The 14499-nt window shown below is 38.6% G+C and overlaps 1 protein-coding gene across 2 annotated transcripts in view; it reads right to left on the bottom strand.

The window, feature by feature from the left end:
- Positions 1-14499, bottom strand: part of gpc1a (glypican 1a) — a 109268-nt gene that overhangs the window by 23586 nt on the left and 71183 nt on the right. For both annotated transcript variants that reach the window (XM_060941261.1, XM_060941262.1), the window contains exon 2: positions 2646-2804. In XM_060941261.1, coding sequence (XP_060797244.1) covers positions 2646-2804 — 159 coding nt within the window. The remainder of the gene's footprint in view (positions 1-2645; positions 2805-14499) is intronic.

Consider the following 14499-nt stretch of genomic DNA (forward strand, 5'->3'; position numbering starts at 1 on the left):
CACCACTGTAACAGTTCCTGATGTGGGTGGAGCACAGAAGCACGGCAGGCAAGAGTTGATGTTCACATACACACACTATTTTGTTATTTTGGCTTTTCAGCTTCATTCATTCATTCATTCATTCATTCAGTCACACACATGCTTGGGGTCGGGGAGCTCCTCTTCTCTGCTCTCCCCCTCCTTTTATGCTCAATCCCTGTGACAAACAAACGCACCCACACACATTAATGATGCCAGGTGTAATGACTTAGCCATTTACCTTCCCCATTCACAAACTGCCGCTTGGCCACGCCCCCATTGCCACAATGGTAAACAAAAAATGTTTGGTCAAGGTGAATCTTGCGAAGAGACATTTTACCCAAATATTAGGTGTGCTGTATGTATATACTTTGACCCTGTATGTATAATTTTGACCCTGTGTTGATTTCAGAAAACCCAAAGAAAATTAAGACCTGTGCACCAAAATGTTTTGGGTTTTTTTTAATTAAAGATGTATACTGTACATTCTGCCACAGAAAAAGAACAGTTCAAAGAAATTACTGAAAGCCCAAATATTGCCATGATCTTCATATCCAAGATGACATTCATGCCACTGTATGTAAACTTCTGACCACAACTGTATGTTTCCAAGCAGTATATAAAGAGTACAAATAAGTACCTTAGAGGAACTACCCCAGTGACTAGCTGGTGTACCCCTAAAGGTACAATAATGTACTTTATTTTCTGAGAGTGTACAAAGATTTATTTTTCTTTGTGAAGTCTCCATACACACTTTGAGAGGTCATATTTGACCTGATAAGATGAAACCATGTCTTCTTCCATTGTTTTTCGAGTCAAGTAGTACAGAATAACTTAGTGCAGGAAGGAACTAAAGTTTTAAGAAATGAAAAAAAAAACACGTCATACTACATGCAACATCCAAATGGTCTGAGGAATCACTTGAGCCAATGGTTTGGAGTTATCACTTTATTGCATCATACCCAATTCCCATAAAGAAACACCTCAACTCACATTTAGCTTCTTTGCTGCTGTTGCTGTAAAAGCTTTGTCGCTCACTAGTATGAACATAGAGTAAGAGGGTTGTGAAGAGAAATCATTCACCACTTTAAAAATTACAAGTCATAGAATTTAACTAGCTAGCTAGAGTTTTAGATTTGGTAGGGAGTGGTTTAATGAACTTTGTTTTAATTTTTTTTAAGGCAATTATGCCAACATACAAACCACAACTACCATCAAGTGATTTTACTGTCAATTTGATTTACAGTACTGTGCAAAAGTCTTTGGCACATGTAAAGAAATGGTGTAGATGAAAAATGGCTTAAAAATGATGAAATGAAATGTTTCAACATTTAAAAAATACTATGAACAGCAGTAAGCCATAATAAATGAAACAAAATCGATATTTGGTGTGAGACGAGTCTCAGGTCCAATGAGTGCAGTTTTATAAGGAAATGAGCTGTAGGTTTTACTGAGCATCTTACAGAACCAGCCACAGTTCTACTGGACACTTTGACTGTCACACTCGCTTCTTAATTTTGCACCAAAACCCAGTAGCCTTCATTATGTTTTCTTTTTCAATCTGAAAAGTGCTCTCTTATGTAATGTGCTGCTCAGACACAAACTTTTTTCTGTAACATTTAATTTTGTGCTGGAAAATGAACATATGGAACTCTAAAATATAAAATAGAAAATCTATATCAAAAATAGATTTCTATTTTATAGATTTCTATAAAATAGAAATCTATATCAAAGTTGGTATGAAAAAAAATAGGGTGCCTAAGACTTTTGCACAGTACTGTATGACTGTTGTAGAATTCAGAATAGTGAATGAGCCTGTGTTTGAAAATGAATAAAAACTGTCATGACTTCACTCAGGCTAAGGTTAGGGAGGGATTAGCATTTGTACCATTTTTCCTACTAGATTTTCTTCAACATTTTCTTTCTTAAGTAGTTTATTTCAGTTAGCTTTATTTCAAAGCAAACATCAAAGTAATTTCTTTTATTTTTTTCTAAATACAAAATTACATTTTTATTCCAATATACGCTGTTTCTATTCTCTTTATTCATTTATGTTTACTCAAACAACCCAAAAAAGAAAAAAAGTCTTCCCAACAGACTATAATCACCCATTAAAGGACTTGGATGTACAAAATATACATAATATTACAAAGAGCCTGACTTTCTGCATCATGAAAGCTCCTCGCCATAAAGGCTCCTGCTAGGTTTCTGATCATTACGGCCGGATACGATATGGTCGGTCTATCATCGCTGATCACATTTTAATGGGTCACTGCTGGGGAAGGCCATGAAAAGCCTCATGGTGAGACAGAGAAGGAACATTTCCATACACACTTTAATCTGCACTTAGTGAAACACAAAGCAGGGGAGTGTGTGTGCTTCAAAGTGCTCACCTTTCACCTTCACTGCTCGTTTAGCCAGGTGCTAAGCATAAAAACGCTAAGTGAAAACAGATGAAAGCTTTGATGATAGAATATATAAAAGTCAGTCAGTCTAGAGCCCTCACACACCTCTTCAACCTCTCTGCTGCCCCCTCTTGGTTCTTAGAGAGAGAGAGAGAGAGAGAGAGAGAGAGAGAGAGAGAGTGAGTGTGAGTGTGTGTGTGTATTACACTGTGTGCTACTCACTGTCGAAGCTCCTGTACTGGGCGTTCAGTGAAGCCTGAATGGAGCGTCCTGCCTCCCTTACTAAGCCCTCAAACTCTCTGCGGCTCAGGTTGGACAGCGTCTCCTCCATGGTGCTTGTGCAACAGGTATAGCCTTGAGGACACACTCGCAGATGCTCACCTGCAAATAAATTGTGAAATGACACACTCAGTCTCTAGGGCATATTTTTAACCTCGATAGTTAGTTATAAAGCATCAGGTTGTCAGAATTTAGCAGATGCTACAGATCCAAAACAAAGCTAATATTATGCTACTGTTCTGCCTAATAACAAATTTTGTTTTTTTGCAAACTTTGCGTTCCATATATTTACTATGCCTGGGTAATGTTTTAGAGTCTAAGCAAAGCTCATAGAGAATATACCAAGACAGAGCAACATAATTCATCTCTATGGGAGCAAAGTGGAACAATACCAGTCTCAAGATTCAAGATTTTTATTTGTCATATACACAATAACAGACACAGCGGTTTATTATTGGGTAATGAAATTCTTATTTTGCAACTGCCCGACCAAACTACGCTTACCAATATAAAAAGAAATATATATATAAAATATGAAATATAAAATATAAAGTGCATATGGAATGCAAAATATAAAGGTAGAGTGAAAAATGAAAACATTTAAAAAAAAGAGAGGCAAACAATGTGCAAACATAGAGGTAGATATACTGTGCAATGTCTTTTTAAAAAAAAAGCAAACAAACAATGTGCAAACATAGAGGTAGATATACTGTGCAATGTCTTGTGCAAAATTGTTAATATAATCCGTAGTTCAAAGCCTTATGGAAATATAGAGGTAGATGGTGATTATAATCCGTGTGTGTGTGTGAGCGTGTGTTTCCCTACATCACAACCAGGCAGCTAAATCTTCCATATAGCTGCAGGTCCTCAAGCAAAGTCAGTTTTTCCCGAAACAGTTCACTGCAGAAATACAATCGTGGTCTCATAATGATTATAGATACCTGGGAATATGCTGTAAATTCCTCCAAATACCCATTAACCCTCCCAGAGAGAAATAATGGCCAATGTTTTGGTAAAATCTGTGGCCCTTCTCACTGACTTGAATGGAACACTGGGTCGTTCTGGTCTGCATAAAGAGGGATCAGTCCCCCTTCCCCATTTAAAAAGTCAAACATGGAAGTGGAAGTGAGAAGTGCAGAAATTGAACATCTGTGGCTCTTCCTCCACCTCAATCATATTTGGTGTAAAAAGCAAATAGAATAGACCTTCACTAGGGACTGAAGCCCAGAGGCCATGCCTCCTGATGCAGAGGGGGCCCATCTCCACAAAGTAGAGCTGAAGCAGAAAGGCTACCTCTTCACTGGGATTGAAACACAGATGCCATGCCTCCTTAAATGGAGCCACACCTCTCACCAATTCTGAAGCATAGATGACATGCCTCTTTCACAGAGCTGATGCTCTGATTCAGGTCTCTAAACAGAACTAATAATAAATTAATACTGAAGTCTATTGGCGGCACGGTGGTGTAGTGGTTAGCACTGTCGCCTCACAGCAAGAAGGTCCTGGGTTCAAGCCCAGTGGCCAGCGAGGGCCTTTCTGTGTGGAGTTTGCATGTTCTCCCCGTGTCTGCATGGGTTTGCTCCGGTTTCCCCCACAGTCCAAAGACATGCAGGTTAGGTTAACTGGTGACTCTAAATTGACCGTAGGTGTGAATGTGAGTGTGAATGGTTGTCTGTGTCTATGTGTCAGCCCTGTGATGACCTGGCGACTTGTCCAGGGTGTACCCCGCCTCTCACCCATAGTCAGCTGGGATAGGCTCCAGCTTGCCTGTGACCCTGTAGAACAGGATAAGCGGCTACAGATAATGGATGGATGGATGGATGGATGAAGTCTATTGGTGCTACGTTACATCATAATATTGTAACATCTGTGATTTTGCCTTGTTCTTGCATAGGAGAACCTCAAAACCTCAAGTGACATTTCTGGGAAACTTAATTTGTCAGACCCATCACAGATATATTCACATAAACATATGCATAAACCCCAATTTACATTCCAGTGCCCAGGGCTGAGCAAGTTCAGTCTAAGCAGATCAGACAGCACACATGGTTATCTATCATAAAGCATTTTCTTTGTCCTTCTGAATCTCTCTCCATCATACACATACCCACACAAAATCACACATAAATACATAGATACTATCTGCAGTAGATCACTCATCCTGACGGCATCAGCCTCTCTGGACCTGCTTGACATTTTGTGAGCAAGTTTTGCATCAGAGTCTGTGAATCTGACCTACCATAGGGCCTGGGGAGGGAAAGCAAGAGACGTGCTCACTCACTGTCATGCATTTTTCATAGACTGCTTGAGTGAGAGGGCGAAGTGTGCACCATTTTATTTATCTATGCTTTAGTACAGGAAGCAAATGGGGGGAAATGTTCACTGCTTTTAACAACAGCCCCCAGAGCTGTCCTACAGGCCACCATACATCTGCTGCTAAGTGATGAGAGATACATTAAGATAATTTCCCCCAGAGTGCACCCATTCTTTTTTCTGAAGAGAAAATAGAGAGAGATGACTATAAATGTTCAAACTGGGCTAAACAATAAAATGGGGCTTTTTAACCACACAGAACATTAAGCAATACTTTGATATTGTGATAAGTTGTATTATACCATGGCACTCTTGTATTCTCGAGTCTGACTGGTCAGAAAGTGGTGAATAATTTTGCTGTAACAGGAGCTCTGACAATCGTGTTGGCTAATTCCACTGATATAAACAGCATATTGATATAAATCTAACAAGTTATTATTTCTATAGTAACAACACACTCACAGAACCCGTAGATTAATATTAACAGATTAATAAAGCATCAAATAATTGTTGAGTGTGGTAAGGTTTTTCTATTAAACATTAAAAAAACATGCATTTTTAATCAAAAATATAATTATTGTAAAAATGTCTTAAAAGTATTGCAATATATTTTTGTAATATTGCCCAGTCCTATTATATGCAAAATTATTTCCTTTTGTTTATCGTCTGTTTTTTTGTTATCACTGATTGTAAATTGCTGTGGCATAAGAGGCATAAAACACTTTTGCACATACTATTATAGGAAAATAATCATTTTCAGGTGGTAACAGTAAATGAGTCCATCATATCATTTATTATTTTTCTATAATATCATGCATTGTCATGAAAATATATCTATAAATTAAGTACAATATGGTGGGCAGGCTTTAGGTTTTCAATTCCATGTATTTGTCATCATCCTGTGGAAGAAAAAGGTAAGAAAAATGTATTTTCTGGCAAAGACACCCAAGAAAGCCTCTAATAAAACACTAAAATAAATCAGCATCTTATTACCTCATTTGAAAATGCTCAATTAATAGTTAGAGAAAAGCTCACTAAAGTGTTTACTCAATTCAACTGAGGGTCTGATGAGTGAACTCTCTGGCTAAATGTTTAACTGTTATCCAGCTCAGCTGCAAGTGTGACTTTGTGCATTTATCAACAACCTTCTGACAAAAAAAATAAAAATAAAGTACAAAAATGTACAAACTGTCTCAAACTTTTCTGGTGTGCCTCAGGGCTCAATACTAGACTCTCTTCTTTTTGTTAGCCATATTAATGATTTGCTAACTGTCATGACGCAATGCTCACGACACAACTTATGTATGGAGATGATACCGTTTTGTTTAGCTCTGGTTTAACTGCGTCTGGTTTAACCCAGTGGCACAGGGCACATTTCATTGGTCGAGGGAAGCATGGATTCAAATAAATACCAGCAATTTCTGGAAGCAAACATCACACCATCTGTAAAAAAGTTGAAGTTAAAAAGAGGATGGGTCCTAAAGTAATACGATGATCCAAAACACACCTCAAAATCTACAATGGAATACCTCAAGAGGCACAAGCTGAAGGTTTTGCCATGGCCCTCACAGTCCCCTGACCTAAACATCATTGAAAATCTGTGGATAGATCTCAAAAGAGCAGTGCATGCAAGACAGCCCAAAAAACTTACAGAACTGGAAGCCTTTTGCAAGGACGAATGTGTGAAAATCCCCCAGGTACAGTAAGAACTGAAAGATTATTAGATGGCTACGAAAAGTGTTTACAAGCTGTGATACTCGCCAAAGGGGGTGTTACTACCGTAGGTACTAACCATGCAGGGTGCCCAAACTTTTGCTTTGGGCCCTTTTCCTTTTTGCCATTTTGAAAATGTAAAAGATGAAAATAAAAAATTGTTTTTGCTTAAAATATAAAGGGAATGAGTCATCTTTAACTTTATGCCTTTTGGAGATCATTTCATCTTCAACTTGCTTAACTGTTCACAGTCAGTGCGTTTACATGCACATAGAGAGAATCGAATTTCTGCCATTGCTCGAATGAAATCGAAGTTCAAAATGCCATGTATACACCTTAATTTGGCTGAAATTGAACCGAACTTGATTTCTCGGAATCGAGCTACACGACCTAGATTTTGCGATTTCTGCCGAGCTACTTAATGCATGTAAACCCTATTGAGCTACGTATTCGAGCTACTTACTTCAGCACTGCCCCTTCCGGAAGTGATGAGTGACGAGACCACAAGCGGGAAACACAACAGCCTCGGTCGGCATGACAACGAATCATGACAACGGCATGAATCTTTTCTTTTTGTGGCATTGCTTGCACTGTTAAAATTTAGCTCACTTACTGTATCACCAAATACATCTGTACAGCTGTTGCATAGCTGTGAATTGTGTACATAAACAAGTCATTGTATTTGTGCGTGTATGTGTGTATGTATATATATATATATATATATATATATATAATATGCACAAAAAACAAGTCATTGTATTTGTGCGTGTATGTGTGTATATATATATATATATATATATATATATTGCCAGAGGAGAGGAGATTTTTTTTTTTTTTATATATATACACACATACACGCACAAATACAATGACTTGTTTATGTACACAATTCACAGCTATGCAACAGCTGTACAGATGTATTTGGTGATACAGTAAGTGAGCTAAATTTTAACAGTGCAAGCAATGCCACAAAAAGAAAAGATTCATGCCGTTGTCATGATTCGTTGTCATGCCGACCGAGGCTGTTGTGTTTCCCGCTTGTGGTCTCGTCACTCATCACTTCCGGAAGGGGCAGTGCTGAAGTAAGTAGCTCGAACATTCGTATTGTATTGACATTCTTCAGATGTTGGAGATATATATATATATATATATATATATATATATATATCCAACATCTGAAGAATGTCAATAAAAACAAAACAATTGAACTTTTTTGTGTTTATTAAGACATAAGTTAAATTGTAAGCAAAAAAAAATATTTTTTGTAAGCAAAAAATGGACTTTAGAAAAATATACAATTGTGCAAAATAAGTTGTCTTACAAAACAGTGGTCTGTGCAGGACAGTTTGTAGCCATACAGTCTGTTAGAGCAAGCCTAACAGCTTGAGCACGGAACTTGTAAACACGGAACTGCCAGTGTTGCCAGATTGGGCGGTTTTAAGTGCATTTTGGCGGATTTGAACATGTTTTGGTCTGGAAAACATCAACAGTATCTGGCAACACTGCTGATAACTTTGTTTATACTCTTGAATAGCTCTTCTTCATGACGACAACCGGATGTGTACCAACACGATGGGGCGTGTAGCGCCACCTGTGGCTCGGGTGCACAATGTACCTCACACAATAGCTCGATTTCCTTGTGTGCATGTAGGATTGGATTTCTCTGGCACCCCTGCTGGGACCCTTAGCTCGATTACCGACAGTAGCTCGATTTGGATGTGCATGTAAACGTACTGAGTAACAGCAATTTTGACCAGGGGTGCCCAAACTTTTGCATACCACTGTATATTATTCAATGGTCACCCCATTAAGCATGTGTCTGAATTTAAATATCTTGGAATCATTCTTGATTTTCATAGAATTGCCATATCCAGGATATACTATCTAGAGTTGGCAAAAGGCTAGGTATGATAGGGCACATTAGGAATAATTTAACGTTTCACGGTGTGAATATTATTTATACGTCCTTTATTCGCCCGGTTCTTGAATACTGTGACACTGTATGGGGGGGGGGGGGGGGGGGGGGGGGTATAGGAAATGCTAAATCTTTCGAGAGACTCCAGCGGCGTGCTGCAAGGATAGTTACTGGAATAGGTGAGTGTGATGGAGCCTTAGATGTAGTTAAGTGGCCTCCTCTACAAAGTAGATGGGACGATCATGTGTTCAAACTTGTTAAGAAATGTAAGTTGCCCACAATTTTTCAAAAATTATTTTACATTCAATAATCCTATACACAGCAGAATTACTAGACAAAGCAATATGTTACATTTATGTACGAAGGGTAAGAACCGAGCTGGCCAAGAAATCCTTTTATTATCATGGATGTACTGTTTTTAATAGATTAAGCTTATACAGTGATGCTTGAAAGTTTGTGAACCCTTCAGAATTTTCTATATTTCTGCATAAATATGACCTAAAAACATCATCAGATTTTCACACAAGTCCTAAAAGTAGATAAAGAGAACCCAGTTAAACAAATGAGACAAAAATATTATACTTGGTCATTTATTTATTGAGGAAAATGATCCAATATTATATATCTATGAGTGGCAAAAGTATGTGAACCTTTGCTTTCAGTATCTGGTGTGACCCCCTTGTGCAGCAATAATTGCAACTAAACATTTCCGGGAACTGTTGATCAGTCCTGCACCCTGGCTTGGAGGAATTTTAGCCCATTCCTCTGTACAGAACAGCTTCAACTCTGGGATGTTGTTGGGTTTCCTCACAAACTGCTCGCTTCAGGTCCTTTCACAACATTTCGATTGGATTAAGGTCAGGACTTTGACTTGGCCATTCCAAAACATTAACTTTATTCTTCTTTAACCATTCTTTGGTAGAACGACTTGTGTGCTTAGAGTCGGTGTCTTGCTGCATGACCCACCTTCTCTTGAGATTCAGTTCATGGACAGATGTCCTGACATTTTCCTTTAGAATTCGCTGGTATAATTCAGAATTCGTTGTTCCATCAGTAATGGCAAGCCGTCCTGGCCCAGATGCAGCAAAACAGGCCCAAACCATGATACTACCACCACCATGTTTCACAGATGGGATAAGGTTTTTATGCTGCAATGCATTGTTTTCCTTTCTCCAAACATAACGTTTCTCATTTAAACCAAAAAGTTCTATTTTGGTCTCATCCGTCCACAAAACATTTTTCCAGTAGCTTTCTGGCTTGTCCACGTGATCTTTAGGAAACTGCAGACGAGCAGCAATGTTCTTTTTGGAGAGCAGTGGCTTTCTCCTTGCAACCCTGCCATGCACACCAATGTTGTTCAGTGCGCTCCTGATGGTGGACTCATGAACATTAACATTATCCAATGTGAGAGAGGCCTTCAGTTGCATAGAAGTTACCCTGGGGTCCTTTGTGACCTCGCCGACTATTACATGCTTTGCTCTTGGAGTGATTTTTGTTGGTCGACCACTCCTGGAGAGGGTAACAATGGTCTTGAATTTCCTCCATTTGTACACAATCTGACTGTGGACTGGAGGAGTCCAAACTCTTTAGAGATGGTTTTGTAACCTTTTCCAGCCTGAAGAGCATCAACAACGCTTTTCTTGAGGTCCTCAGAAATCTCCCTTGTTCGTGCCGTGACACACTTCCACAAACGTGTTGTGAAGATCAGACTTTGATAGATCCCTGTTCTTTAAATAAAACAGGGTGCCCACTCACACCTGATTTTCAAATCAGTGGGATGACAACACAGGACTCTAATTTCATCTTCACATTAACTGCCTAGAGGTTCACATACTTTTGCCACTCACAGATATGTAATATTGGATCATTTTCCTCAAGAAATAAATGACCAAGTATAATATTTTTGTCTCATTTGTTTAACTGGGTTCTCTTTATCTACTTTTAGGACTTGTGTGAAAATCTGATGTTGTTTTAGGTCATATTTATGCAGAAATATAGAAAATTCTAAAGGGTTCACAAACTTTCAAGCACCACTGTAGTTTGTAGTTTATAGTTCATAGTTTGTATTTTATGCACTGGTATATTTTATTTGTGTAGTTTTTGTATTTGTAACTAATTTGAATATACATCTTGTGTATATTGCAGTTTGATATTGATCATAACTAGTTTCTTTTTTAGTTTCTATTTATTGTGTGTTGTATGTGTGAAGCAGGGCTCATTTTGATAGCAGAGGCATACAGCCACCGACTGGACTACCCTGTTGTTTTAATCAAGTTTAAATAAAGGAGGAGAATAGAACAAATTGAATAAAAACTATTCACATGAAACAGAGTTTAAAGTATAAACCCATGTTTGGCTTAGCTAAAGTTAAAACTCTCATCAAGCCAGAAAGCAGACTAGCCAAACAACAGAATGATGCCAAATTACTGCAGTTAACATTATAGCAGAAAACACACAAACACTTAAAGTCTCAGGCATCATTAAAGTAATTTATTCAGCAAGTTAAAATACTATGAAACAGCCACTGTGAACCATAACTATAATCAGTCAGGGAGTCGAATGATCATCGAAAGTTAGAAAGGAGACTCGGTTATGTGTCTGTCAGTGTGATTTATCATATCAGAGAGTTAAATGGATTTCATGACGATTATATTAGAAAAGATTTACATTTCCATTAAATTACAGACCTGCAGCTCAGCCCCTGTGAGATTACCTTAATTACGGGTACTTCACAAGAGGCAGCAGAAGACTGGACATTCAAATCTGATAAGATTTTTGCAATTTAGACACCATAGTATCAACCTAAATATGGCAGAAATTAAAGGATATGGGACATTAATGTTTGTTTGTTTTATTTCCTTGTCTTGGAGCACCAAGTAAAAATTTGTATTTTCTTTAATTTACAGAAAACTATATATGATAGAAATAAATGTCATGAGGAGAGGAATAACCAAAAACAAAACAAAAATAATTCACTTGATCTCACCCAATATAATATGTACTATTATTGTAAAAATGTCCCAGACTATTACAGCATGATTTTTTTTTTTTGCAAGTCCTATTACATGCACAATCAACCCAATTAACCTTTCAGGGGAAAAAAAAAATCACACAGCATGCAAACATGTGTACAGACACATCAGTCGCATTGTCCTTCCCTCCTTTTGTTTATTGCTTTCTTTTTATCACAAGTGAGGGTTTTGTTTTTGTTTTTTTTTTTGTCTCTCTTGATCATGAGGGCGATTTGTTTAAATCAGCCCCACTGCGGCGCCGCAGCACTGCACGGGAACGGTGAACACATTAGTAAGAGCATGGGCGTGCATAAACCAATAAGCAGCCTGAGATCGCATTCAGCACTGCGCTGTATGGCCGCTAAAGAGACCACAATCTCATTAAAACATCTCACCCCAGTCCTCTGCGCCAGAGCTTCCTCATTTCAGTCCGCGAGCACCACAGCAGTGTGGCCTGCATATCAATACAGCAGACCATCCGAGACCACACACACACACACACACACACCCTCTCTTTCTTTCTTTCTCTCTCTCTCTATTGCAGAGACAGATACATGCTCACAGACCATTAGGACTGTGACACAGATTTGAGCTTTGCACATTTTATCAGCTACAATGTGACAACTTACAAAAGACTCACTGAGACATGCAGAGAGAGACAGAGAGACACACACACACACACTACACCAAGACGTCATATTTCTCCCTTGCCCAAGGTGTGGCTGTAATATCTCTGAGTGAGACAAGAATAAATCAAGATGAAATAGCTCTTCTTGCGTCACGGTGTCAGTCTCAGCCCATTCACCAGCTTTCGAGTGAATGATACATCTGTCAGGAGGCCAGACACACCAGATCACTGTCTGATTAACAGAAAGAAAAAAAAAATCACCTGTCGGTCACAAGGAAAATCCTTTACGACAGTCTATTTGTTGATAGTTAGACAGACAAATAGACAGACAAAATGGCAGGCTAGCTGTCTCGCCATTTCCAGTGGCGATCTGCATGGATAATGAGATGGCGAAGCTCTTAAGGTTGAGCTGGCAGCAGCAGTTAGGCTCGGACCACCCAGTACAATCACAACAGAGTTACTAGCTATTTAATCAGACAGAGTGACCGTCTGGAGGAGGACTGAAAGACTTGTCTGTCCCTGCAGAGCAGAGCTGTTCATATGAAGGGAAAGGGGAAAAACAAAAAAACCACCAACAACAAAAAAAAACCCAGAAATCCAGGAAGGACTGTGATATTAGGAAGAAATTAACATCCACCCAAAATATGGGCAATTTCTCTCAATGACAATCCTCAGCAGTTCTGAGCTAGGTACCTGATGGTATCTTGGTATATTGTGATAATTAATTTAGAAATAGTTATAGTGATAACATCATGCTATGCCAGTAAGCATAATTACACTGCAAGCATTTATTCCTAGGAGGCCTTAAACTACAAAGGGGAAAATTGAACAAATTTGATTTTCCGCTAAACTTTCCTTTCAACTGAGCATATAACAATTCCAGTTAGAGAAAGTGTAGAGGAGCTGGCCAAGGAAGTGGATTAATGGATTAGTAATCCTCATGAGCACTGACAAGTCAGATAAAACCTCCTTCACATCATCTGGACTGACTTCTGATGACATACCTGGACACACTTCAATCACAAACACACAAATTCCACACAAAAGCAAGCGCACGTCAAGAGGAAGTTCTTTCGAAGGACGAGCCTTCATTTTTCTCTCCCTCTTTTTTCAAATCCTAAAAGGATTTAAGCTCCTGACGGAGGTCCACGAGCCCGAGGCGTCAGTTTATACACCGTGAATGAGAGCAGGTATGGGATTGTGTACAACATAAGATTGTGACATAAATCAGTCTAAAGCAAGTGGAAGTAAAGGAGGAAGAGAGAGAGGGAAAAATGGAATTGGAAAGAGCCAAAATCAATGGATCTGCAATATGCGATAAGAGCAACAAAACATTTATTAACAAACAAATGTCCAACTGCACACACCATCTCATAGATCTTTGAGCTGCATCAAAATGCTAATCAAAATATAAAAATTCAGCCCATTTAGTAATAAAATAGTGAAACTGTTCTTTGCCGTTTTAAAAGTGGGGTCAGTCATTTCAAATCAGAACATGTTTTTGCAGTATTTGGTGAATTTCTCCTCACCATCCTGCTTCTTTAATAAAATATCTGTTCACACCAGAGGCTACAGACTGTAGGGGTCCCATGCGCAAAAAAAATAGAAATTATATATACACACACACACACGCACACACACACACACACACACACAAAACCCCGATTTCAAAAAAGTTGGGACAAAGTACAAATTGTAAATAAAAACGGAATGCAATAATTTACAAATCTCAAAAACTGATATTGTATTCACAATAGAACATAGACAACATATCAAATGTCGAAAGTGAGACATTTTGAAATTTCATGCCAAATATTGGCTCATTTGAAATTTCATGACAGCAACACATCTCAAAAAAGTTGGGACAGGGGCAATAAGAGGCTGGAAAAGTTAAAAGGTACAAAAAAGGAACAGCTGGAGGACCAAATTGCAACTCATTAGGTCAATTGGCAATAGGTCATTAACATGACTGGGTATAAAAAGAGCATCTTGGAGTGGCAGCGGCTCTCAGAAGTAAAGATGGGAAGAGGATCACCAATCCCCCTAATTCTGCGCCGACAAATAGTGGAGCAATATCAGAAAGGAGTTCGACAGTGTAAAATTGCAAAGAGTTTGAACATATCATCATCTACAGTGCATAATATCATCAAAAGATTCAGAGAATCTGGAAAAATCTCTGTGTGTAAGGGTCAAGGCCGGAAAACCACACAGGGTGCC

This window comes from Neoarius graeffei, chromosome 15, assembly GCF_027579695.1.
Source record: "Neoarius graeffei isolate fNeoGra1 chromosome 15, fNeoGra1.pri, whole genome shotgun sequence".
Classification (NCBI taxonomy): Eukaryota; Metazoa; Chordata; class Actinopteri; order Siluriformes; family Ariidae; genus Neoarius; species Neoarius graeffei.